Here is a 27,142-nt window from a genome sequence, read left to right on the forward strand (position 1 = left end):
CCCACCCTTCAAATGCATTACTGCTTCACGGCAGAAATAGACGGGGTGGTGGTACCTAGCCGCGCGGACTAACAATACTTCTTATCACCAGTAAAATACTTTCTCTGCATTATTTTCTCACATACGATTCCCCTCCATCCGCTACGATCCTTGGCTTGGTGAAGGGCATCGTTGAACTTGATGTTGAGAGATCGAATTTGGTCAGACCATCTCGTGGGACTGCCGTCTCTGAGACGTTTGTCCTTCTTCAGCTGTCACCATCAGCTGTTCATGATTGTGACTCTCCTTTCGAGCAATGTGTCCAAAGAATACGAAGGCACGTGACTAACGGTGGATACGGTTACGATTGTTAATAATGAAACGAATATTTAAAAATAATTCATATATATTTATTTACAATTCCAGACTCCTTTATAACAATTAGATACTAAGAATTATAATATCGGCACTAATTAATTACATAATAAAGGTTTCTGCCAAACAAATGTTGACGTTTTCAATGAGACAAGGCGGCGCCCACGTGAGGCATGAGGTCAGGGACGGTGTCACGGGACCGCCTCACGCCGCTTGTTCAGAGGAACACGAACTTGACAACATTCCCTTGACAGAGAGGAGGCGTCTGGTGTTGCAATATTCAAAAATAAAATTACATCAAATTGATTTATCCTTCAAATGATTTCTACAGTCTTAACAAATCACACTAAAAAAGTATATTCTTTTGCGCCGCCATTTTGAAATCGATTTTGAATCGCTGCAATAATTTTTTGAGCATTGCAACACCGCGCCAACTTAAACTATGATTACATGCAAGTCAAATCGGAAATGGTTCGCGACACGAGCGACTAAGAGTACTGAGACGAGACGGGAGGGTAGTCACAGTTGTACTTCACTTTTGACGGGTTTTGACGGTAGGCGCAACAGTTTTAAAGGGGTAGTTTTTTCCACTACCCTCAAAACATTACAGGGTATTGCGTTCTGACGTGACGAGTACAATTTAAAAGATGTCTGTATTCGTATCGACACGACTTTGCCGGGGCTCGAAGCCGATTCGTAGGTACAATGGTCCCTGGGAACGCACTTATCTCTGTAAATCGAAACGCAGCGAGGTACTCCAGTTTGGTACTCATAAGAAAACTATATAGATTAACATTTACTTTTACGAGTATACCAAACAGTCTCCTATTAATTATTAACCAAACAAAACTCATAACATTTATGTCTTTATATAGAAAACAGCTATCTGTGTTGCCAGTTACAAAATTAATTCGAAAGCTCGACGGTGTTGCCATCTCTTGTCACTGGACAGCAATACAAATACAAGTCATGAAAACGTGTCATTAGTATTTTGTTTTAGCATTATTTTCGAGTTCGGCGTCAAAGTGAATTGAAAATATGTATTTTTAAATGATTATACCTGGCAGTCACCTACACGTGTTTAATAATGTATTTGCGAGAGTCCGGTCAAGATGAGCGTCCGACACGCGCTCAGTTAATTTATCTCTTCAGAATTACGCCGTGTATCTATGTGAGCGCCTATAGCCGGAGCCGCGGTCCGTGGGCCCTCCTGCTCCGGCTGCACGTGTTCGGATGCTATAGAAGTTGTCTGATCTCCTTGTGCACGTGGCAGAGGAAGTCAACGTATGACGCGCTTCCGTCGACGCCTCGGTCCTCGACGAGGAAGTGACGTAGCACTGTCTCTAATTTGTCGTGCTGGCGCATTATCGTTAGCTGAAATGAGATTGGGACAGTCAGTTTTGGTTGGCAGCCGTGAGCAACGCTCAGGGAGGATGACTCAAGAGAGCGTCTGGGTGGTGTGTGATTGGACCAATCACACACCATCATCATTCATTCATCTCTATGAAGAGTATATTTATTGCGAGACGGTCAACGGTTTCGGTTCGAAGGAACCAGCCCTTATATACCTTGAGACTCCGATCTTTCCTCTCTAGACTGTCTAGCTCAAGGGCGGCGGGCAGAATGCAGCCACAGCGGCGTGCAGTGTACGGCCACCGCTAGAGACTGCCCGGATCGAGCCGCTGCCGTGCGACACGGTCAAATCGGCCGGTTTCAATTTTAAAATCCAATCCGTATGATCATAAGCAATTAGGGATAAATACCCATTTGAAAGGTTTAACCACAAAGAGAAAACTGTCTGCCGACAGTCCCAATGTTCGGAACTTGTATATATATATATGTGTTAGGAGACCGCTTCCGAAATCGAAGACAGACGATAGTAGGTACTAATGACACGTCTGATGATGGGACGAAAAGAAAATCGAACCTGATTTAAAAAAAAAATGTATATTTTAAAACTTTTTATTAGCATTATTTACGCTCCATCGTGTTAGTACAGCTAAATGAAACGATAGTTTAATAAAAAATACATTAGTAAAAAAATCAGGATCGATTTTGACGTGACAACGTCTTATAATTCGATGGAGCCGGTTGCACGCACGAAAAAACATGATTCATGTGGCGTTACCTCGCTCTGAGGCGTTCCATTTAAGGCTTGAAGTGCAAGCGAGAGCGCGCAACGAGCGACAAAGAGGCACAATCGGCCTCCGCGTTCGGCAGCGTTCGACATCTGTCTCTCTCCTACTTGAGTGAGCGATGAATTGTATTTATGCGTACAAATAAATGTAACTTGATCAATTCAATAGTGATTTCCATTTACCTCCTTTCTAATCCATACAAAATATCTATCAAACAAATTAAATTAAATTTTCTTTTGAAAAATGAAACCATTCCATCAGTATTTTCAGTAAACCGTCAGTAAACCGACTTTACAGACAACCGATTTTTTTTTTCGTCCCATCATCAAAGTTGTCATTAGTACTATAGTGTAGTATAGTCTGTCTTCGTTTTCGGAAGCGCTCTTCTAATATCCAGTACATGCAAGCTTATCTTGAAAATGTCGTAAATTCAGACATCTGTCACATATCTTGTGTTCTATGATAGCTACCGCCACACCAGAGTCATTCATACGAGAATTCAAGATGATGGTGTTTAGTATGAAAGCTTCAAAAGTTTAGCTCGTGATAAAAAAAAACGAATTAGTGTGATATCGAAAATCAAACCAAATTAATCGCATTAAAAGCGCTTTGTAATTAAAAGTACTTTTACGGTTAGGTTCTTCTCTTAATAAACACGAGGTTCATTAAGGGACAGAAAAAAAAGACAATGAATGTATTAAAAAAATACATAAATACTATATATAATCTTACGAGTGAGCTAAATAGCTTTTTAGAATTAGCTGAATAAACCTAACCTAATCTATCCTAAGAAGAAAGGAGCCTGAAGATCAGTAATACAGGTCTTTGAACTTAGGACAGACTACAGATCTATCAACGGCATACAAAATAAATTATAAGATTAATCTCTATTTGTATTTGTACTAATTTAAGAGATAAATAACTAAATATTATTATTATTAATTAAAAACAGATACATGTTTAGTTTATATGCTGTCGTATTGGTAGCGCGATGTGTACAAGCGAAATCTCTCTATAAACTACTAAAAGAGCTTGTCTCGTCAGAAAATTCCCTAAACTCTATACATGAAAGAACATCTAGAGCCGCATTAGTATGTTCCTATCAAATCCGGATGGGCAGGAAGAGGAATGCGGAGAATGCAGGTGTGCGTGACGCATCGCACCGCCCGCCACCGGAGTAGAGTTCATCCATACTACCTGGAGCCACTGCGGTCATCCACAGTGCGAGTCCAGAGGTCTTTTTTGCCACGTACCATCCGGCTATGGAATGAGCTCCCCTCCGCGGTGTTTCCCGAGCGCTATGACATATCCTTCTTCAAACGAGGCTTGTGGAGAGTATTAAGCGGTAGGCAGCGGCTTGGCTCTGCCCCTGGCATTGCTGAAGTCCATGGGCGACGGTAACCACTCACAATCAGGTGGGCCGTATGCTCGTCTGCCTACAAAGGCAATAAAAAAAAAATATTGATAGGGGACTCAAATCTAGTCCAGTGGTAGACTCCAAATTCCTTATTAACAACACGATGGCGCCGCGGATTGTTTAGTTATTCAATTAGTTTTAGTTTTCATGGTTTCTTTTCAAATAAATATATATGAATTTTTTATTCGACTGTAGTCAATATTGTCATTCTGTCTGTCACGATAACGAAAGATTGAACCGTAAAAGTAGTTTTAATTATGATTTACGATCCGCGGAGACCGAACGTGATACTGAAGCGATTTATCTCAACGTGAACACCAGCGGTTAGAGGTCAAGCCATCGCTAAAGCACGGGTTTATGTTCGCGACGATACCATCAACGCTAACAGCACGCGACGGCATGTGGTCACCAGCAGCAGTAGAATGAAATACAAAAAGCCACACTCAAAACTTTAAAGCCATCTTCAAAAAGCATTTCAAAACCAAACTTGCACACGTTGTTCCCCACAAGCAGCTCCGCCTTAAGACCTAAACCAAATTCCTCCACAACAGAACTGGAGAAAGGCCCCAAGCATCAGCCCGACCGCCGCCCCCGGGAGGCCGGGCCTCCGCCCCCCGGGGCCGTCGCCGCGACAACCTACATCATTTTCTGGACTTGTTTGTGCGTGGCCAACAGATACTCAGTATAGGATTCGGCACCATTTACACCCCGATCTTCGACCAGCATCTTCCTAAGTTCCACCTCCTTCTTGTCGTACTGGTGTACCACTAACAGCTAAGCAAGAGATAGAACAGTTTCAAACACGCATGCAGAAGACATCAGGGGCTGTGGGCTTTACATTTAAAAAGGGGGGAGGGTAGGAGGAGGGAGAAGGGGAATGAGTGTTAATGACTAACATATCAGTTATCGGTTCGATTTGACATTTTCTGTCGGTTGGATATCGACTGCTGTAGTATTATTTCAAATTAAATCAGAACTTTAAACACACACAAGTATTAGTTAGTGGATTTGAAGTTTCTTAATAAATTTGGAGTTTTTTTGCAATGTTTTTGATTTGTCAATAATAAAATCGTCGACATCTCCTAAGATCGTACGTAATCTGGCGCTAGTAACAATAATGTTATCGCGCTGTCCCCTACCTACTGTCAGCTCTTCGAGGGCGCCGGACTAGAGCAGCGGTCGGGGGACCGGGGTAAATTACCCCAAATGGGGTAAAATGAAATTTTGGGGGGTAAAAATGAAACTTTTGTGAGTAAAAAGTATATATTGAAGTGAAACTTCTTTAGAATCGTTGTGATTTCAAACTAAAAACAAGAAACTATCATTTACTTGTATTTTCTGTGGGGGCGATTTTTTTCCTCAACTGTATATTACTATTATTAGCGTTTTGTATTACAAGGTATTGCATTTATAAATTGAACAAATGATTTTTAAATTAAATTTTTAGTTATTGTTTACTTTTCAAAATTATCATGGGGGCTATAGTATGAAAGATGCTAAAAAGAAGCGATTTCGTTTTTTTTCTGTTCTTCGCCATGGGGTAATATCAACTTACACAAAAATATTTTGGGGTAATAATTAAAAAAGTTCCCCGACCACTGGGCCAGAGGCTTCGAAGCACTTCTTCTATATCGTTCCGTCACTGCTGAGGATCGCGACCACGTGTGACGTTCCTCCACTGTGTTCGATCATGGATGGCATGGACCGAAACGCTAGACCCACTGTATCACTGACATTGCTGTTGTCCATGGACAACGGAGTCCACTCACTTGACCAATCAAGCTGGTCACATGCCTGCTTGTACTGCAATACAGTATGATTGTGGTCCGGTGCCTGAGTTGGATATTTTTACTTGTAGGTTAGTTACGTTTATAAATATGATCAAGGGCATCCTCCAGGTTAGTAGTGTAATTGTTTAACTTTATATTGTGAATAAAATTATTTTCTTACATTATAAGTTAGATTTTTATTTTTATTGCTCTTGTAGGCAGAAGAGCATACGACCCACCTGATGGTGAGTGGTTACCGTTGCCAGGGCCAGGGCCAAGGCGCTGCCTACCGTTTAATACTCTCCACAAGCCTCGTTTGAAGAAGGATTAGTTTTCGCTGTCGTGTTGTTTTGTTGTATAATCGTAAGGAACGTTGTTGTACGTAAATTCAGCACTATGACTTGTTTTGTCGTGCGCACGTAACTTATGTTGCAAGCCAGATTTTATTTCTTTTTACTTGTGTTTTTTTATGTATATTTTTAGCTTGTAATGAATATTGTGAGCCTAATAAATAAAAAATAAAAATAGATAATGATCCATATAAATGTCAGTAACAGTGATTTCTTAAAATTTAATTAGTAAGGACACAGTTATAAAAGAAAACTACAACAACATATATACTACATACGATTGCAATAGCGGCATTACGAGCAAATTTTGTGGACCTCTCTGCAATGATTCAGAAAAGGTCCATCTAATCTTGAGAATACGCTCGTCTGTACTGCAATAATAGTATGATTGTGAATTGTGGTCCAGGGGCCAGAGTGCAGGTCCAGGAGGGGGAGGGGGGTTGGGGGGCGTCCCCGTGCTCACCCGCATGCAGAGGCGGCGTGCGTCACGCGCGTTTTCGATCTGGGCGCGCACGGCGCGGCTGATGGGCGTGTCGAGGACGGGCAGCTCGCAGACCGTGGGCTCGATCTGCTGCGGGGAACTCACGCCGAACACGTCGCGCACGAACTCGGCGGGCGCCTGGGACCCCACCCACAGCAACATGTGCACGCCGTTCTCTATCACGGGGAACCATTACTCACTACATAGTCCTCGATAACCAGGGCAACAATTACTGGTGGTAGGACCTCTTGAGTCCGCGCGGGTAGGTACCACCGCCCTGCCTATTTCTGCCGTGAAGCAAGAGTGGGGCAGCCGTTGTAACTATACTTGAGACCTTAATTATATCGCAAAATGGTTTTTTATTTTTTTTTATTGCTTAGATGGGTGGACGAGCTCACAGCCCACCTGGTGTTAAGTGGTTACTGGAGCCCATAGACATCCACAACGTAAATGCGCCACCCACCTTGAGATATAAGTTCTAAGGTCTCAAGTAAATTTACAAGCATTTACTTGGAGCATTTACGTCGTAGATGTCTATGGGCTCCAGTAACCACTTAACAACAGGTGGACTGTGAGCTTGTCCACCCATCTAAGCAATAAAAAAACAAAAAAATAATTACCAGTTACAGTAGATTGGGAGGAATAGAGACAAATCTGGGATGTCACAATACTTTTATTGGGTTGTTACAGATTTAACTTGGTTGCACTGAAAATTACTTTTATTTAGTGTTTAACAATATTAAATAGTTTAATTTAGTCATTAAAGTTTTGTAACTCATTAAAGATAATAAAAAGTTATTTTTTTAAAGTTAGGTACCTACCTAACAACAAAATAGTGCCAGCCCTATTGTCCCCATACGTGACCTTATTCACCCAAAAGCCAAGGTGAATCGGGTCAAGCTAATTTTCTCAGTTTTTGTGTATATTTTTTAATGAATTATGTATAATAACGAGTCGTATCTAAAAATTGAAGTCTCCGGAACCATTTTGATCTCAATTTTATTGGTATTACCCTAAGAAAAACCATTAAAAATTAGTGTTGGACTTGGAAAGGGTCCCAATTCCCTCCATTTTACGGCAATAAAAGAGATTAATGTACTATAGGCGAATGAACGACCAATATATGATTATTCAAAGTTCCATCCACGTGATGTCATTTGAGGTCAACGAACATCAAATGTGATTACGAAAGGAGTATATATTAATACGTGAAGGAACAACTTTGTATCCCTTTTTTACAAAAATTGCGCGGACGGAGGAGTATGAAATTTCCCACACTTATAGAGAATATAGAGAAGGAGTGCCGAATGCTAATATTTTTTTAAATGATGCCTAAAAAATACATTAAATCAATAAAAAAAGCATTACACACACTACCATGTATTTGACACACACACGCATGCATACTATTTATTTACTGTCAAACTTTTGTTCTTGACGTCTGTGGTCAAATTGAGAATAGATTAAATATTGTTTGTCTTTATTAATATTTTTCTATAGTGTAGTCTTGGCGAAATTTGTGATTATACAAGTATAATAGTCTTTGAAAATAGAATCTTAATAGTGTATACGAACTTATAATTTCAATTAATTATAGTAGAATTTCGACTACAGGGGGACCACTAGTATCTATAAATCCACAATATTTAATATTATGATAAAATACCTTAATATCTTAGTATTTCATTAAGTACCCTTATGGTTATTAAATAAAACAATAACTGACTTAAGTAAGTAACCATTGTCTGCACTGAATAATGAAATCGAAAACCATTTTAACTAGCAATCAATATGACGAGGCGTGGTTGGACTGGGCACACAAGAGAATTGATTTAGTAGTTATTACAAGTAAACATTACATACCCAGTAAATATACCCCGAATTCATTCATCTTGTCTATGGAAGCCCTCAGCGGGGTGAGCTTAGCGTCCGGCGAGTCAGCCAGCTTGTGCAGCGGGAGCAGGCGAGGGTAAGTGTAGACCACGGAGGTGGCCACGTCGGCGGTGAGCGCACGGTACATCGCGCACGAGCGGTCGTCGCACGTGATGTCGGGGCCTGCGGGGGCCCGGGGACCACAATAAGGTTCAATTCGTCCATGCCAAGACGCACGATGGCTTTGAGGTAGACCACTTATCTACACTATTTTCTTTGAAAATGTGATATAAAATTTAATTCCACTAGATCAGTGGTTCCCAAACTTATTTTGTCTATTGCCTACTTTGAGAATAAATTATTTTTTAGCGCCCCGATTTTTTCACCTACTTAATACCACTCTAGCGAGAGCTCTGTCGGTGTCTTTGAGTCTTCCTAATTTAAATTCCAAATCGCCTCTACACAACGCACCCTTTTTTTCTGGGTCTCTTACCGCCCCCTATTTAAGCCTGAAGCGCCCACAAGGGGGCGTTATCGCCCACTTTGGGCTGCACTAGATGCTGATGAACGCTTCCAACTCGTCCCGACTTTACAAGTGACTATGAAGACAGCCTCGCCGCCGGAGAGGGTTGTTATGGCCTCTAAGACTATTCCAACTATGTCCGGTTTTGTGAGTGTGAATTTGCGGGGCTCAACCTGAGAGAATTTACCATCACTGGCCCGAGTCAGAGCAGTGGGCCATTGATTCTAACATTGGATCGTACATTTCACAAAAGTTACGCTACATACAGGTGCGGGAGGTACGTACCTCCGGCCAGCGCGTCGGAGCGCAGCAGACAGCAGGTGTAGAGCGGCAGCAGCTTCATGGACTCCGGCAGCACGAGCTGTCCGGCGGCGGAGGGCGAGGCGCAGTGGCGGCGGTAGGCGGCCAGCGAGCGGGCACAACGCGCCCCCAGCGCCTGCCGCGCCGCGCGGCCCCCCGCCTCCCGCACCGCCCACACCGCTGCAGCACACAGTGCGCTGTCAGTACCCACTCTACTGTCTCTCTACTTATTTAATTAGGTTCCACAATCTATACATATAAATAAAATTGGAGTGTCTGTTTGTAATATTGAAATAACCGCTTTTTACTACATGCATATTGTTACGCGCTGGGGTTCGGGATAAATAAACTTTCACCAAAGTACAACTTAAAAACTGTATTCAACACTTAAAACACTTAAACACTTCATAAACAGTTTAAAACTCTCAATTCGCTTGTTCCGCTTCGCTTCAGGTGATCCGTTCGCTGTCTCGCTTCGAGTAGTTCCGATTACTGACTGACCTGACCTACAACGCTTTATAGTCGATACCTCATCCCTAGAATAATCGAGAATATTCCACACAACTCTAGTCGTAATTTCCGCTATATGTCAATAGATGGCGTTGTAATTCTCGAGCATTCTGAATCCTTCGATATTCGTTCGACTATTCGGCCATAGATGGCGTTACTCTTACCGGCGCAACAATATGAATATATATAAGGTACATACACCAAAATAATTTTTTTTTACAATTTTTGTCTGTCTCTCTGTTTGTTTCGGCTAATCTCTGGAACGGCTGGACCGATTTTGACGAGACTCACTGATAGGTAGCTGATGATATAAGTAACGTAACGTGATATAAGTAAGTAACTTAGGCTACTTTTTTACTTTTAGACTAACTTCGCCTCGCGGCGTCACCCGCGGCACGACAATATCCGCGGGTAACATCGCGGGACTCAGCTATCAATAATCAAATTTAATGTTTCCAAAGCGAAGCGAGGGCGGGTCGCTAGTTAATAATAAAAAAATACCCAACTTTTAAGGCCAATCTTCTTTAAATGTGGTATACATAATATGTAACCTCTATACGATTTATCTTAAAAGAGGTTAATATGTTATAAAGATGACATACATGGAATTTTGAATATTGAAGAATATTTACAGTAAAAGAAGGAACATTAGTAAAAGAAGGAACATTTGACGGTCGTCTGGTGTAGTGGTAAGTGACATGGTCACTACACAAGGTTCGCGCATTGTACACTCATGTGCAAAAATATTATTTACTCTGTGTCATAATGCTATTAATTTTTTTAAGGGATTTTATGACCTTGTAACTAAGATCTTTACGTCATGTCTTATTTTAATTTATATTCTTATTTTTATGAAAAACGATAACAAATATGGAGTGAAATGAAATGAAATAAAGATGATTAATTGGAGACATTAATCAGCTTGGGATGAAATTAAATGAAATAAGATGAGATGATATGGGGTGAAATATAATCTCAGTAAAATGGTGGTCATTTACTGAGATTTTTTCAGTGAACTTTTTGGAGGATCCCGAGAAGTTACGCCCAGCGGCTTTGTTTCATTTTCCGAGATTTTTGCACTTTTACAGATATTAAACAGTTAATAAATTACCGTTATTACACATTTAAACCTGAAGAAACACTAAATAGACAAAATAAAACAAATCACACAACTTCACTCCTCGCGTTCCTGTCATAAGTCCCTAATGCTATTAAGGTATTAAAAACAATATAGAGTAAAATTCTTTCTATTATTAGGTTAAAAGACATTAAAAGTTCTATTTTTTACGAAGCCTTTCTACGGTTCGGAGTTTAGCTGTTTGTTATATGGTTATTATGTATAGATCTTTTATTACAGATTGATCGAAACTATCCATTCCGGTAACTTTCTTCTGCTCTGATCTTTTTTACCCGGAATCCGAAACACGGTGAGCAAGTCGGCAAGCCCTTAGCTTCGTTAATAATGCATCTAACAGTACTCATTGATGTTTTTGTTGCTTCCGAAATCTGTTTTACTGTTTCCATATCATTCTTTCCCTGTTTTTTAATAAAGCAATATACGTCGTACGCCATTTTTCTAGCTTGTCTTTTTAATACTACACCAGTTTGTCGTGGCATAGTGTATTTTTTTTATAAAAAATCAACAAACACTCAACAAATAGCAATAACAACAAAATCAACAAACAATTATAACAAATAATTTCAACTATTAATAACGATAGATTTTTCACTGTACGCGAGTGTACTTTTGGGAGTCAGCGGAACAGGGCGCGGGGCGGGGCTCCGGGGCCGGCTGATCTATAGTGTGAGCGGAAGCGCTAGTCACCGCCTGAGGTATGTGAGCGGCAGGGCGGGCGAGGTAGATAAACGTCAAGCTAACTCAGTCTGCCGTCGACCACCGCGACGGTTACACAATTTAGTTGTTCTTGCCAGTTTGTTCCAAACATACATGAGATAAAATATCCTAAGATGGGTCCACCACTTAGACGACCAGTGTAAAATGCAATTTACAATGTGTACAGTTTTTTTCTCAGAGCGTAATGAGAATTGTAGATGAAGGAAACTCGAATCGGCAAACATCGGAAAAACCAAAATTTACTTCTCCACGAAAACCTAAAGAAACGACATGGGGGTGTTACGAACAAAAATTCATCAGTTTTTATTGACAAAAAAATCAAAATTATTAAATATTTTTTTTTATAATGTACTATAACGTTGATAGTGTTTTTACCCATTACTATTAATTCTAACATGTTATTCTGAGATTTATCTGCTCTTAAATATAATATCGTGTGCATCTTGTCAATCGCACCCTCCCCCGTCTCACCCCGCCACATACCTCAGGAGGCAACTAGCGCTTCCGCGCGCACTATACCAATAGCGCGCTCGATACGAGCCCCGCCGCCCTCACCACCAACAAAGGACCTAAAATTCGGTTCTGCGCAGTCAAGATCATTTGCTCAAGATGTTTGCCGGGTAGTAGACACGTTTGTGTCTTTTTGTATGGATACTTCGATTCCGCTTAATCAAATCAGTTTTAATTAAAATGAGTATAACTTCGACTCGAACAACGCGCGGCGCACTTACCTTGCTTGGTCAGGAAGTTGATGCAGGTGTCGAGCTCCATGCTGCGGTAGACGTCGGCGAGCTGGTGCGCCACGCTGAGCGCCAGGTTGAGCACGCGCAGCCGGCGCTGGCCCGAGCGGTGCGTGTACAGCAGCGCCGCCTGCACGTACACGCCCTCCTCCGCCGTCAGCTTGTCGTCGTGCTTCACCTCGATGCCGACCGCCTTGTCCGCGTCTGCGGGACGGGGGGCGGGTGAGTGGGGGGGCGCGAGGCTGCGGCACTAGGCGGCGGGCACGCACCCATGACGGCGAGCTCCACGTCGGTGGTGTTGGACATGAAGAAGTGCCCGTAGAAGTCGGTGGGGCGCACGCCGGTGGACGTCCGCAGTCGCATGACGGCGTCGTGCGCGGCCGGACGTCGCAGCGCGCGCCGCACGTCCCGCAGCAGCCGCGCGCCGTCGCACTCCGCCTGCACACAGCACGCCGCCGTCAGTACGGAGTCCGCGGGGCGGGGCGGGGCGGGGCGGGGCGGGGCGGGGGCACGCACCGTGAAGTAGGTGTACTTGTAGAGCTGTCCGCCGGTGAGGCGCGGCAGCTGCCCCACGGTGGCGGCGTCGATGTAGGCGTTGTTGCAGGCGAACAGCTGCACGGCCACGCCGGCCGCCGAGCACGCCGCGCCCAGCTCGTTGTACGCGGTGTTCTGCGGACCTGGGACCGCACGCCGCTCGATTAGTGGCCGGGGTGTGCGCGAAAATGTATCCTAACGTACCTTTTGGCCCTAACACCGATTTTACTTCAGATTAAAATTGAACGTTAGTTAAACGTGGCCATTGGTGTGCGCGGTGTGCGCGGTCATATGATCAGATATTCTATTTTATTGTCAATAGTGATGTGAAAATGAATCGATATTTTCTTATATTTCTTACAATTACTTGATCCCATTCGTGGCTGTAGTGATGTCTTGTGTGCAATGAAACAGAGGTAAATCTGTGGGTTCAAATATGTCATACGTACGTTATAAGTGCAGTGCGTATACAACAAACTGCGCACATTGAGTAAACAAACTGAGATAACAAAGATAAATTTGAGTTTCAATATTTGCAGATGTATTGTAATTGACATAGCTTTTACGTTTGATCAGTTTGCTCGTCTCCGACTGCAAGTTGCATGTGGTCCCTCTCACCCAATATCTGCTTTTCCTTGTCGGTTCCCAAAAGCTTTCTGTCCTCACGGTTGACGAGCTTCCCGGGCGCGTTGTACGTGGGCAGCGTGGTGTGGAACACGAACAGCTGACCGGCGGTGTCGGCAGCTTTCAAAGCTTCCAGACCCGCCTGGTCGAGGAATAATATGTTTATAGTAGAGCATAAGCAAACCAGAATGACGAACATCGAACCTGCGGCTGCACGACATTGACGCGTAGAGTATTATATCAATCAATGTAGTTATATCAACTCTGTCTCCTTAGCTACTAAAAGGTTGAGGATTTTACCCGCGTTATAATTTACAAGCTGTATCCGCCCGCTTCGCTAGGCATTTAAAATTAGCATTATTATTTCTCACCCCCACAAAGATTCTCATCATTAACGCCCCCGCAACTGGTGTAGGGAGTGCAACACTCATATAAATATTAGCTTATCCATTAAGTACATGTATTTTCTACATGGATACCAAGTTTCAAGTCAATCGGATGCATGGTTCAATAGTTATAACGGAACATCCGTAAAAACTACTATAGATTTATATATTAGATAGATTTATTTATATTATTAATAATAAGCAAAGTTGTGGACCAACTGACTGAACCCAAAAGTTCCGTGTCGAGCGGCCCATAGGCGACCCCGACTGACCTGCACGGCCGGCAGCATGACAGTCTCCGTCTCCTTGTTCTCCCTGAACATGGCGGGAATCTGCTCGAGCAGGGAGGCGAGCACCGAGCCGCTGTCCTCGACTCTCTCCAGGAACCCCTCCAGGATGGGCACGAACATGTCGCCCACGTCGCCCACCGACAACATTTGGGCTTGGCCTAAGCTGCCCTGGAACAAGCACACGCCGGAGCTCCTCGTGACGTCACTGTACGTGCGACGCCCCGCGCCCCTCGGGTGGGGTTACAGTGCGTTTCAAACAAGAATGTGCACGTCAATGACCTTGATCAAAGTTCGATAAGTATGGATAGCAACAAAAAAAAATATCTTCTATTTTTTACTGAATTTTTTGCTTAATTATGAAGACGATAGAAGATGTTTGTTTTAATAAACCATAAATACCTATATAATTTTCTTGATATGTTGAGTACTGCTCGAGGTAAATTATACATAAATTTAAGATTATATATAAAAAAACACCTATTTAAAAATCAAGGCTGCAACACTATCGAGCACTATAATCTATGGATGGATAATGATTACTCAAGCAACAAACTCAAAGATTTGTATTATAAATTAATATTTAAAAATTCCTTTTTTACTGACTCTACCAATTTTTTTCGATTTGACAGCTATGACGTCACAACATGGCGCAGGTCCATGGACATTCTCGTTTGAAACGCGTCATACCTTGATGTTGTAGAAGTGAACCGTCGAGCTGTAGGTGATGAAGCCGACGCGGGTGTAGCTCTTCCCTTGCTCGTCCTTGGGCAGCTCCTGGAAGAGCAGACGGGAGTATGAGGGCCTTCAGTTCGGTTCCGTTACAGCAGAGGTCTTTTTTATTGCTTAGATGGTGGACGAAAGGCGACTGCATGCAGCAGATTTCGAATGTTGCGATGGATGTGTGGAGTAACGAGAATGGATAGAAAACTGAATGAATATGGTAGAGGAAGTCTGAAAGTAGCATCTGTGACAGAGAAGCTGAGGAGTGCGCGTTTGGGATGGTATGGACATGTGATGAGACGAAATGAAAATGAGGTTGGTAAGAGAATGTTAACAATAAATGTGGAAAGATATAGAGGAAGAGGTAGACCTAAGAAGAAATGGATGGATGGCGTGAAAGACGATATGGGTTAGAGGGGAGTGAGCGAAGAAGTGGTATATGATAGAGGAGTATGGAAGGAGAAACATGTTGCGTCGACCCCAGGTGACTGGGAGAGGGGCAGGATAATGATGATTATGGTGGACTAGCTCACAGCCCACCTATGTGTTAAGTGGTTACTGGAGCCCATAGCCATCTACAACGTAAATGCGCCACTCACCTTGAGATATCTCAATTATAGTTACCATAGCTGCCCCACACTTCAAACCGAAACGCATTACTGCTTCACGGCAGAAACAGGTGGGGTGGTGGTACCCACCCGTGCGGACTCACAAGAGGTCCTACCACCAGTAATAAGTCTGTCCCCGCGCGCTCACCCGGATGATGTCGAGGATGTTCTCGCAGAACGCGTCGACCAGGCCGCTCTTGACGGCGTTGTACGACACGTCCAGCACGAACACGGTGGCTGGCGGCTTCGGCAGCGTGTTGTTCTGCGAAGGACAAACTTTTTTTTTAAAGCGATTTATACCTGGTAACTAAGACCTTTAAGTCATGTCTTATTTTAATTTATCTTGTTATTTTTATGAAAAAACCAGCTGACCCGGCAGACTTTGTAGTGCCTCAATCTATAAATAAAAGTAGGTCTTAGGAACATCCATAAAAACCACTGTAGATTTATATATTTAATATAGATTAACGATGAAATAAGGCACAAATATTTAAAAAGTAACGTAGTGCCATTAGAAGTTAAGTTTCTAACGAGGCACACACAAATGACGTCACAATCCGTTATTTCAATTAGTTGCGTTCGATGACGCGACTAATTTAAGTTTCTAACTAGGCACACACAAATGACGTCACAATCCACTAATTCAATTAGTTCCGTTCGATGCAGCGACTAGTACCGACCCTGCAGTACTCGGTGGTGGCGACTATCTCGTAGGCCCCCAGCGCCATCTCCGCCGGCACCCGCCCGTACTGCTGCATGCTGTTCACGTACTGAGTGTACTCCATCGGCACTGCAACGAGAGGCAAACGTGTTTTTTACTGCTCTAGAGGGTTGGACGGGCTCACGGTGGAGTTAGCTGTGAGGCCGCGAAGCAGTAATCCGGTTTGAAGGTAGGAACAGTCGTTTATCATACAATTCCATTATCTATGGTATTATGGTATAGTGGTTTAAGACTCACCCTCAGTAGTCGCCTTGCAGAAGGCACACTTGAAATGTCTCCCGGCGTCCACGAACTTCATGTTGGGGCACATGTAGGCCTTGCAGCGGCAGCAGCGCACCGGGCCCATGCCGGGGGACCCCGTCAGCGCCGCGAAGTCCAGCAGCGGCGGCTCCAGCTCCTGCCCCACCGTCTCCGCCATCGGGGACACCTGGGGACGAGCGAGCGATGCACTCCGAGGTCGGAGAGACTCTCTTTTTTTTCTCTACCTGTGCTGATAGCCCTAATAGGCTATTTCAGTGTCTACTTAACGTGTAGGTGAGCTCTCGGAGCTCAAACCGGTAGTGTTACTAGCACTGGCCCTAGCAAAAGCAGTGCTTCGCAGAATCTACCACCGAATCGGAAACGCGACCCACTAAGAAGATCCGGCGAGAAACTCAGTGGGTTGTGTCTGTGGGTTAATTTACTCGTCGAGCCCTTCGTCGCAAGCGACGGGTTCGGCGTGGACGGTGACCGATGCTTGACGTACCTAAAAGCACCGTTAATGGATCGGGAGGATCCGTAATGGCGCGTACTATCTCAAAGAAACTTACGACCAGACAGAACGGCATGGCGGTTTGCTTGAGCAGGTCCGCCGTCACGGGCACCGTGTACATGGAACTCCGAATGTAGCGGGGACCTGGGGACAGAGGAGTGTGTTGGAACCGCTCTAGGAAACAAGGTTGGCTGATTAAACTTATCGTTTCTGAGATGATAACATCACGTACGACAAGCTTATCAGCATAGCTTTGAAGTCGTCGTGGCCTAAAGGATAAAGACGTCCGTTGCATTCATGTGGAAACGGTGCACCGGTGTTCGAATCCCAGGCGGGTACCAATTTTTTTTACTCAATAAATAATCGCGATTGACTTCCACGGTGAAGGAATAACATCGTGTAATAAAAATCAAACCCGCAAAATTATAGTTTGCGTAATTACTGGTGGTAGGACCTCTTGTGACCTCCGCGCGGGTAGGTACCGCAACCCTGTCTTTTTCTGCCGTGAAGAAGTAATGCGTTTCGGTTTGAAGGGTGGGGCAGCCGTTATAAATATACTTGTGACCTTAGAACTTATATATCAAGGTGGGTGGCGCATTTACGTTGTAGATGTCTATGGGCTCCGTTGACCACTTACACCAGGTGGGCCGTGAACCCATCCACTCGTTTAAGCAATAAAAAGCACACAATGAATACGTAAATGCAGGACGTTACTTAAGCGTTATTTTAGGCGTCCAAAATAAGACAAATAGTGGCACCCTCTTAGCGGACTCAAATGTAATTATCAAGTGTACGAATATAATTCGACTAGAAGATGTCATTGCATGGTGCATTGTGCATTCTTTCTCCACCATGAAAATGATTTGTTGGTCCGATTTAGGTACACACAAGTACCTTTTAAAAAAAAACATATCTGCCCCTGAAAATACCATTATATTGAGCAGCTGCATCTAATAGGCTATCTACCATCAACTAAATGCTAATTAAACAAGATAAAAAAAACTTCTTACTGGCATTCCCTTTGTCGTCAACGATGAAATTGGTGGTCACCAGCGGCGGAACTAATCCTTTACCATTCGTGACAAAGACACCACCCCGGTTTTGCTGGTCATCCAACATCACCTCGATCTGTGCGATAGAAAAACAAATTTTCAGTATGCATAAGCAGATTCAAAAGCCTTGGAGATTATCGTTAATACAGTTAAGATAGTTTTATGATATGCAGGAGATAAGGAAATCGATTCTCACACTGGTAGCGGTGGCTCCTGATACAATACGGGTCATAAACACGATGTAGCGTTCTCACTTACATCTACATTTTCATAATAATATATAGTATATACACATATGTATATCTATATGCATGCCTAGTTTATTTACAAGATGCTGAAATATGTCAGGGTAATCAATGTCAGCATCGGCAAAAAGAGGAAGATTGACTAAAAAAGTTCAGTGCAAGAGAAAAAGTCGACATAGGGACAGTACAATATTGTATACTTTTTGACAAAACTCTACTGCGTTATTAAACTTAGGGCTTTTATATTAGATGAAAAAGAGATGGTGCATTGATCTTATAATAAATTGAAGATAATTGATCTATATTGTTCATCATAAAGGATGAGCTGCCTAATCGCTGGACACACACTTAGATAGCTTCCATAACCAATCCTATGTTCTGAACAATTCTGAACTTAAGTTTATGATGGTCATGGTTAATTAGAGTAGAATTAGACAGAGAATAATTTAAATTAATTATATTATTAACATATTTCAGATGATATCTTATAGCCGAATATGAGAATTTTTACTCATCTCAAAATGTTAAATGAAATATTTATTTTCTTACCGGACTGGGCATTTGGTCCGGATCTAGGGTTTTCTGTGGTGGTTGATACTGCTGACCTGGGTAGCTTGGCTGTTGTGCTGGGAATGGAGGTTGGTACTGTGGCGGGTAGCCTGATGGTTGTCCTTGATATTGTTGCCCATGGCCTTGTGGTGGAAGGGGTGGCATGCCTGTTGGTAAGAAAATTATTCAATACTAGCAGATCCGACAGACAGTCCTGCATACACAAAATGAATGAATGAATGCATGCTCAAAATTTTATTCAAATCGGTCTAGCCATTTAGGTGGAGTTCTGTGACATACAATCATACAATAGAATTTATATATATATAAATATAAGATGAAGCATTCAAAACTAGTAAGTGGCATCAAAATATATACAATTAACATGTCACAATAGCTCTCTATAATAGAGGATCTAAGCATATGAGTTTTTTTTACAGCACAGGAGTCCACAAGCCCTGATTTATACTTTTTTCGGGCCGGGGACCAAACCTCCTACGAGGTGCCCGCGCCTAGGGGACGCGCGGAGTATGTGGAACTTGACGATCTGCAGATGTTGGCTCGATTCATAGCCATAGCCAACTGAATTCTGCTGTTTATGTTCAGATATAAAGCAGAAGTCTTAATCGTATTATACAGTAGTTATCGCACCCTTTAAACTGGAACGCATGATTGGTTTTCCTGCAGATCAATTTCAGATAGATCAATTTTGTTTTTTATGTTTTTATTCCTCAGATGGGTAGACCTGCTCACAGCCCACCTGGTGTTAAGTGGTTACTGAAGCCCATAGACATCTACAACACAAATGCGCCACCCACCTTGAGATATAAGTTTTAAAGTCTCAAGTATAGTTACAACGGCTGCCCCACCCTTCAAGCCGAAACGCACTACTGTTTCACGGCAGAAATAGGCAGGGTGGTGGTACCTACCTGTGCGAATTCACAAGAGGTCCCACCACCAGTAAAATTGTACACACTTGTCGATGTCGCACTGTATCCTGCCGCTGGGAAGTGATTTTAAAGGTAGATGCTTACCAGGAAAGGCTGCACTAGTAGGTGGCCCAGGTGGCGCTCCATATCCAGGCTGAGCAGGAGCATTGGGAAACTGTCTTTGCTGGGCCAAGGGTGGTGGCATGTGTGGCATACCGGGCATCTGCTGGTATGGACCTTGGGGCCCAAAACCAGGTTGTTGAGGAAAACCAGGTTGCGGAGGAAGGCCGGGCTGAGGTAAAAGCCCTTGTGATGGTTGTGGAGGGAGTCCAGGGTGGCTGGGTTGCGATGGAAGCCCTTGTGTTGGTAACCCAGGTGGGCCAGGTTGAGGTTGTCCAGCCTGGACTGGTTGGGCTGGCAGACCAGGCGGGCCAGGTTGAGATAGGAATCCAGCTTGCCCTGGATGAGGAGGTATTTGACCAGGTTGTTGTGGGAAGCTAGGTTGACTTGTAGGTGTGCCTTGTTGACCAAGATGTGGAGGTTGTCTCTGTCCTGTTTGCTGCTGTAGACCCGGTCCAAGTTGTGGAGGTTGGGGAGACATTCCTGGTTGCAAAGGTAGGCCTTGACTTGTCGGAGGGAGACCATGTTGGGGTCCTAAGCTGGATTGACCAGGCTGAGATAATCCTTGCCGTGGCATTTGGCCCGGGTGAGGTGGGGCTCCCTGTCCAGGCCCTGATTGAGGGCCTAATGACTGTGGATTGAGGCCTGGTTGCCCAGGAATAGGGCCAGCTCTTGACTGAGGTATTCCTGTTGGTATAGAACTTGACTGAGATTGTGGAGGGCCCTGCATTCCCGGACTTGGCTGAGGGGCTGCTCCAGGTTGAGCAACCATTCCAGCTGTAGGTTGGTTTGGTGGCATTCCTGGCCGCACCGGTATAGGTTGATATGGAAAACCACCCTTAGAATGAGGTGGCATTTGACCAGATATACCCTGTGGTTGACTCATAGGTGGCATGGGCTGACTTGGAGGTCGCTGAGTTTCAAATCCTTCTTGGGCTGTTAGTGCCTGTCCTGTTGCAGAAGGAGGTCTCTGTCCTGTCATTGGAGGGAATTGTCCTCCCGCAGGTGGTCTAATCGGCATTGGAGCTGGCCGTTGACCTTGCCCTGGTCCAAAATTTGGTGGTGCTTGACCAGGAGGTAGCTGTGTAGGAGGGATATTGAATCCTTGTGAGCCATTTATATTCATGTTTTGCATTTTCTGTGCCATGTCCTGATCAAATTGCTTTTGTGGCCCAGCCGGCATCTGACTATAGATGTTAGCATTCTGTACTCCATTGTACTCTTGGGAGCTAGGTGGATATATCGGGTTGTTGGGAGCATTATTATTTTGCCCCGGAGGTGGATATTGTGGATTCATCATCTTATGGTAAGCCGTATCACCTGAAAATAGAATATGCTGTTGTAATTTATTTATTAAATTTCTTACATGTTACATTACATTAGTGGACTTAATGCCTTTAGCATGCTCTACGAGTCACCCAAGGGTGATACAGAAAAGAACATAGTAGGTGGAATTATTAAATTATTAAAGGAATACAGATACTTTACTATTATGTTATATAATATACTAACTATTCTTATTAAATGACCAGATAATAGTTTTATATACATAAACTAAATTCATTAATAAACATAAATTGTTCATAAATTTAATGATTATAATAAATACATACATCAACAATATAATGAATATATATCTAATATATTAAATATACAATCTATACTTAGATATATAAGTACTATGTGCCAATCCTGCCAAAATTGCCAGTAATGCAGCATGCTCTTTTCTCTTACAGTCTATTTTTTTCTACACTATGCTTTCCCTCTTAAGATAAGCATAAATATACAATATTTTAAACACAAAACGATTAATGATTAGAGGTGGTGCCTTCCAGGGAAAAATAGATTATACGAGAAGAGAGGGAGAGAAGAACAAATAAAGCCAAAGCTATGTGAGGGATAAGGAAAAATTACATTGTTATAAGTATGATGGAAGGATGATTTTCTTAGTAAATTTAAGTTTTTGTTGTTAATGTTTTTATCTATAAAAACAGTTTTTAGAACCAATTTTCATTTATGTGACACAGAAGATAACCTCTTTGTATTTTTAAAAACAGAAAAAGGTTTTTGCCTTATGACAATAAAAAATTATTTAAGTAGGTATGCAATAACTTTTAACGTCATATTTTTGTTACATGTTATTTTGCGTTGTAAATATATGACGATAATACTCTAAAACAATAAATTCTATCAATAAAGGCAGAGTTATTCAGATTTTGCCCTATAATTACAACTTGATTTTGTCTCAAGTTTTGTTGTTTTTTCTTTGTAGTTATAGATTTACTATGAATGTAGATACATTTTTGTTTTCATTTTCAAGTCTTTGCATGTTTTATTAGTAATTTCACACAAAAACATCTAAATAATTGAAGAAATAATAAAAATCTTGTTGGTGTAATTTTGACAGTTGTCTTGTGTTTTCGTTTGTGTGAAGTTTTCACTGTGTTTTATGCAAATGAATATTACGTGTTATGAAAATAGTATTTAATCCCGGTATACTTACGGCTTCTGAGAGATATAAAAACGAAATTACACAATAAAAAACGTAAACAAGACACACAAATCACTTAAAACGTCGGGGCCACGTATTAGCAGTGTTGTCACACTAAAAATGCTTATGTGGAACTTTTCTTACGTGCACGTTGCTGCGTGGAACGAAATAGAATTCTTTACTTTTAGTCTAAATTTTATTCCCACAAAGATACTTACAAAGTCATTGATGATATTGTTCTTATTTTTGGTTATTTTAAGAACTTTAAGAAGTACAATTGAAATCGACATTCATGGAATTAAATGTTTTAAAGATTTTTATTTAAAAATAGCAAAAGTTTAAAATTTGGGTATTGTAGTGGCAATCTTCAAACCAAAATGTCAAACTGTGCTGTACGGAAATAAACATTATCACGTTGGAATAGAGAGATAGTTTATAAAATATTCATTTCAGTATCAAGATATGGTACTTTTAAAGTACATTTCTGAATTTCTATTTTCAATTTATGATTTTTCATTTTACATATTGTTATGTCTTAAGACTAATGTAAATATTTCTTTATCACCAAAGCATTTTAGTTTAAAACCATAGTGATATGACTGACTAGTGACTAGGGACACTTAGCAGGTCGGACCTAGGACACACCCCTTGTAGTGCGCTTGCGTGAATAGTGATGCGCAATAACTAGATATCGAGTCTGAGAAATCATTGAAGTTATTTTAATTGTTTTAATGTAGAAACAAAAATTGATTGAGTAAAAATAAATGTACATTTATTTAATACGGTTTACTAAATTTGTGTGGACGAACTATTTAATTTTTATTTTGATACACATAAATTCTCTCAGGTTCAGCCCGTAAGCTCACCTACCCATCCGGGCGAATCTGGTGTAGCCCCTTAGACTACGACCGAATAGGTAGGAGAAAAAACGTAGTGCTTTTCACGACTTGACATTGGTACTCAGTTAGAGTTAATATAAAAGTTATTTTATTTCTCACTTATTTTTAAATTATGTAGCATTGAAAAAAAATCGCATATGATATGAGCCGTTCGAATCATTGGTATTCCTACTCTAAGCGAGGGTTATGGAAGTACTACACGGTAAGCCGCAGCTGTATCCCCCGTATTGCTGCTATCTAAGGGCAGCGATAGTCATTTACTATCGGGTGGTTTCGATGCTCGTCTGCTTTTACACGTAAACTTACCTACAACACAAAAGGTTAGTATCCTAAACTGCCCGCTTTTCAAAATTTCTAAAACCATTCTTACATATTTAAAATCATATTTTTTATTTTTTTGTAAGATTGACACACTTTTATTTTTATCGATATTATCACATCACCAAGTCCCAGAACACCCCGTATCGATTTGCAAGCACGAAAGGCTAATTCTGTGTGTTTGCTGAAACAAACCCTATCCAAACGTTACAACACACATTTGAAATATTTCAGTAAAACAAACTCTATTGCAGATAGTATTAAATCACAATATTAGATGTTTCAAATTGGATACCCGGTTAGGAGTTTCACGAAAACGTCCACTGAAACTACACTTTTAATCATGTGGTTCGTTCTTTAGACGTTAAAGACCATTTTTGAGTATTTACTTAATAAAAAGCGATATTATTTGAACATAAAATAAATGAAGAAAACATTTAAAATTGCGTGATATGTGTTTATCTTGAAATGTAGCTTCTCAAACAATTCAATGATTCGTCAGATCTGATTTTGTGATTTATTTTGTTTGTGCTAATGTGAGTTTAGCTGTTTCGAACTTAAAGGTACTTGATTTATAATTTTTTAATACTATAATAGTGTTTAGTATTATTTATATTACCTTAATAAAAATTTAGAAATTTAATAAATTTAAAATAAAATGGATTCTTGCGATTTGACCGAAAGTATACCTACTATTTTAATAAGTGTAAAATTTTGTAGACCTTATAGACTTTTGTTTCTTTGATATCAGCCAAGATTATCAATCACTTCTAGTGCGTTTCCAGAGAGCTTCCACGGACTATCAGGCTCTGGAATGAACTTGCCACCTCAATGTTTCCTGGGCGCTACGACATGTCTTTCTTCAAACGAGGCATGCAGGAAGTACTGAGTGGTAGCGGTGAGGAAGTACTGAGTGGTAGGCAGCGACTTGGTTGCGCCCTTGTCGATTTCCATGAGCGACGGTAGCCACTAACCACCTGATGGGTCTAATGGGTAGACCATATTCATCTACTTGCAGGGGCAATTAAAAACAAGACAACGATTCGTAATCGCGTGAAACTAATAGCAGAAGTGTCGGAAAAGGCGTTTAGGTTCCGGGAACATAAAAAAAAACCCATCAAAAACATCAGTTTTCTGGATAACGTCATGATTACGATAGACTCTTTATTGCTTGTCTGATGCTAGAGGACAATTTTAGTAATTAACTTCAAGTAGTATGAAGCAGATTACAATCGTCGAAATAACATCGTCTAGGCCACGTTCTAGAATAAATAAAAATATTGTTAGCTTGAACTTGATTGCCTATGAGTAGCAGATTCGCGACTGGACATAGACAAATATATTTTTATTATTTCCACTTGAAAAAGAACGACATACAGACACGCCATCATGTGTTCCGGGTTAGAGGCTGGAGCCGTCATCAATTAGATAACGGCGTAATTAGAGATGCGAAAGTGACATAGAGAGTAGTACCTTCGAACTAATCGTACCATACCTCCCCTCGTACCATTGACACCCCACCCCCTTATACTATTCCCCTTACTAACTTTAAAGAAGCCGCGAGTAAGCGCTAGTCATACAGTAAATTTGAGATATCGACCTCATGTCTCAAGGTTGAGGTTCCGTAACCGTATTTTGTCCTCGCTCGTTAACTATTTATGAATTGAAACACTTGTATTTCTACAGTGATTTACCTGAGATGAAGATGCTTCTCATATTGCTGGCTGTGGTGGCGGTCTGTCGAGGTGTACCTCAGAAGCCGAACCTGGACGCGATACTTAACCGAAGAACCGACGTCTACATAGCTGGTTTCTTTCCATTCGGTAAAGGAGTAGAGAATTCCAATACTGGTAAGCTAAATGCTTGATTGAAAAATGATTTATGATGTTACCGATTTCAAGTCTGTACTGGTGGTAGGGCGTCTTGTGAGTCCGCACGGGTAGGTGCCACCACCTTGCGTATTTCTGCCGTGAAGCAGTAATGCGTTTCGGTTTGAAGGGTGGACACCCCTTGTAACTATACCGAGACTTTAGAGCTCACATCTGAAGGTAGGTTGCGGCATTTACGTTGTTTAAGTCTTAACTTCACTTAACATCAGGTAGGCCGTCCAACCATCCAAGCAATAAACAAAAAAAAAAAAAAACATAAGGTCGGCACGCACATATGTTATTCCTTTTTGAATTAATAGAAAGAGAGGTTGTTTAATTTCGTGTATATTAACGCTGGTGCCACACAGGGCGCGGTGTGATGCCGAGTGTGAAGCTAGCCCTGGATCACGTCAACGAACACGACTCGGTGCTGAGGAACTACCGGCTTCACATGTGGTGGAATGACACGGAGGTATGCACTTAATTCACAACGCAACCAGAGCGTCCAGAGCATTTAACTTGCGACAGATGTTTGATTATTAAACACTTAAAATGCCCCCGGCGATAAGAACTAGATTTCTGAAATTAAGTCAATCAGTTAACCAAGTATCCATGTCAGTAGAGATGCGTTTAATGGTGGTGGTCATTATAATATATTACACGTCATTACGGATCCTCCTGATCCATTAACGGTGCTTTTAGGTACCACAAGCACCGGTCACCGTTCTCGTCGAACCCGCCGCTTGCGACGAAGGGCTTGACGAGCGAATTAACCCACAGACACAGCCCACTGAGTTTCTCGTCGGATCTTCTCCGTGGGTCGCGTTTCCGCGGTCATCCGGTAGTAGATTCAGCGAAGCACTGCTCTTGCTAGAGCCAATGTTAGCAACACTTCGGTTTGAGCCCTGTGAACTCACCTACACACGCTAGGGCGAAGCTGAAATAAGGCTATCAGCAAAGGTAGGAAAAAAAAAAATTTTTTTTCGTCAGTGTAACGCGGCGGTAGGTGTGAAGTCGTTTTTCGACATGATGCACAGCGGTCCTCACAAGCTGATGCTCTTTGGAGCCGCTTGCACGCACGTCACCGATCCAATAGCGAAGGCTTCTAAGCACTGGCATCTTACACAGGTAAGAATATCGACATCCTTATATGCTTTAACTCTCTCTAGATTGGTAAGTCGCATCAAAATTGCCGCATAATGCAGACAAAATTTACATACACAGGAGCTTCATATCGGAACGCACACTTCCAATATCTATAGAAATAAACGAAATTTAAATGTCTCTTTGTAATGATAAAATAACAGCATTTTACGCTAACGTAGATGGAAGAATACACGTTCCTTAAAACAAACAAAATGTTTTTGACGTGACAACGTCTTATCATTCGATAGAGCCGGCTGCATGCACGAAAACACATGACTCATGCATCGTTACCTCCCTCTGAGGCGTATTTTCTTATGACGTTGTCACGTTCAACTATCGTCAATAAGCCGACTTAACAGACAACTGATTTTTTTGTCTGTCTGTGTGTTAAGACTGATATCCGAATCGACTAGACCAATTTTGACAGGATTTTTACTGTCCGTTATCTGATGTTATAAGGAGTAACTTATCATAGAAAAAGTAATAAGGTTATTCGCAAATAAATTGAAAAGCATGAAGCTATGAACAAAAACCGATTAAAATAGAAAAGTATTATTATTACTGAATAAACAGCAATATGAA

The 27,142-nt window shown here is 41.9% G+C and overlaps 2 protein-coding genes across 5 annotated transcripts in view; one reads left to right on the forward strand and one right to left on the reverse strand.

Moving 5' to 3' along the window:
- Window positions 1-367: 367 nt before the first annotated feature.
- On the reverse strand, window positions 368-22,474 carry Sec24CD (COPII coat complex component secretory 24CD). 3 transcript variants are annotated; one of them, XM_028186050.2, is made up of 19 exons: window positions 22,342-22,474; window positions 19,824-21,158; window positions 18,790-18,956; window positions 17,954-18,071; window positions 17,002-17,087; window positions 16,430-16,619; window positions 16,152-16,261; window positions 15,620-15,733; window positions 14,831-14,917; window positions 14,126-14,311; window positions 13,462-13,609; window positions 12,826-12,986; window positions 12,579-12,747; window positions 12,301-12,513; window positions 9,190-9,384; window positions 8,373-8,564; window positions 6,492-6,685; window positions 4,550-4,683; window positions 368-1,728 (listed from the first exon to the last, which is right to left on the reverse strand). In XM_028186050.2, the coding sequence occupies exons 2-19, from the start codon at window positions 21,136-21,138 to the stop codon at window positions 1,725-1,727; spliced, it is 3,783 nt and encodes a 1,260-aa protein (XP_028041851.2). In that variant the 5' UTR covers window positions 21,139-21,158; window positions 22,342-22,474; the 3' UTR covers window positions 368-1,724. The 3 variants fall into 3 exon arrangements, with proteins under 3 accessions (XP_028041851.2, XP_028041853.2, XP_028041852.2); XM_028186052.2 differs by lacking the exon at window positions 4,550-4,683; XM_028186051.2 differs by lacking the exon at window positions 368-1,728 and having other exon boundaries at window positions 4,546-4,683.
- A 1,352-nt stretch (window positions 22,475-23,826) lies between these two features.
- GABA-B-R2 (gamma-aminobutyric acid type B receptor subunit 2) overlaps window positions 23,827-27,142 on the forward strand; it is a 43,426-nt gene continuing 40,110 nt past the window's right edge. For both annotated transcript variants that reach the window (XM_089739843.1, XM_089739844.1), the window contains exons 1-4: window positions 23,827-24,109; window positions 25,233-25,396; window positions 25,783-25,886; window positions 26,405-26,542. In XM_089739843.1, the coding sequence (XP_089595969.1) occupies window positions 25,246-25,396; window positions 25,783-25,886; window positions 26,405-26,542 (393 nt within the window). In that variant the 5' untranslated portion in view covers window positions 23,827-24,109; window positions 25,233-25,245. The remainder of the gene's footprint in view (window positions 24,110-25,232; window positions 25,397-25,782; window positions 25,887-26,404; window positions 26,543-27,142) is intronic.

Source organism: Bombyx mandarina, chromosome A1 (assembly GCF_030267445.1).
Source record: "Bombyx mandarina strain Sakado chromosome A1, ASM3026744v2".
Lineage (NCBI taxonomy): Eukaryota > Metazoa > Arthropoda > Insecta > Lepidoptera > Bombycidae > Bombyx > Bombyx mandarina.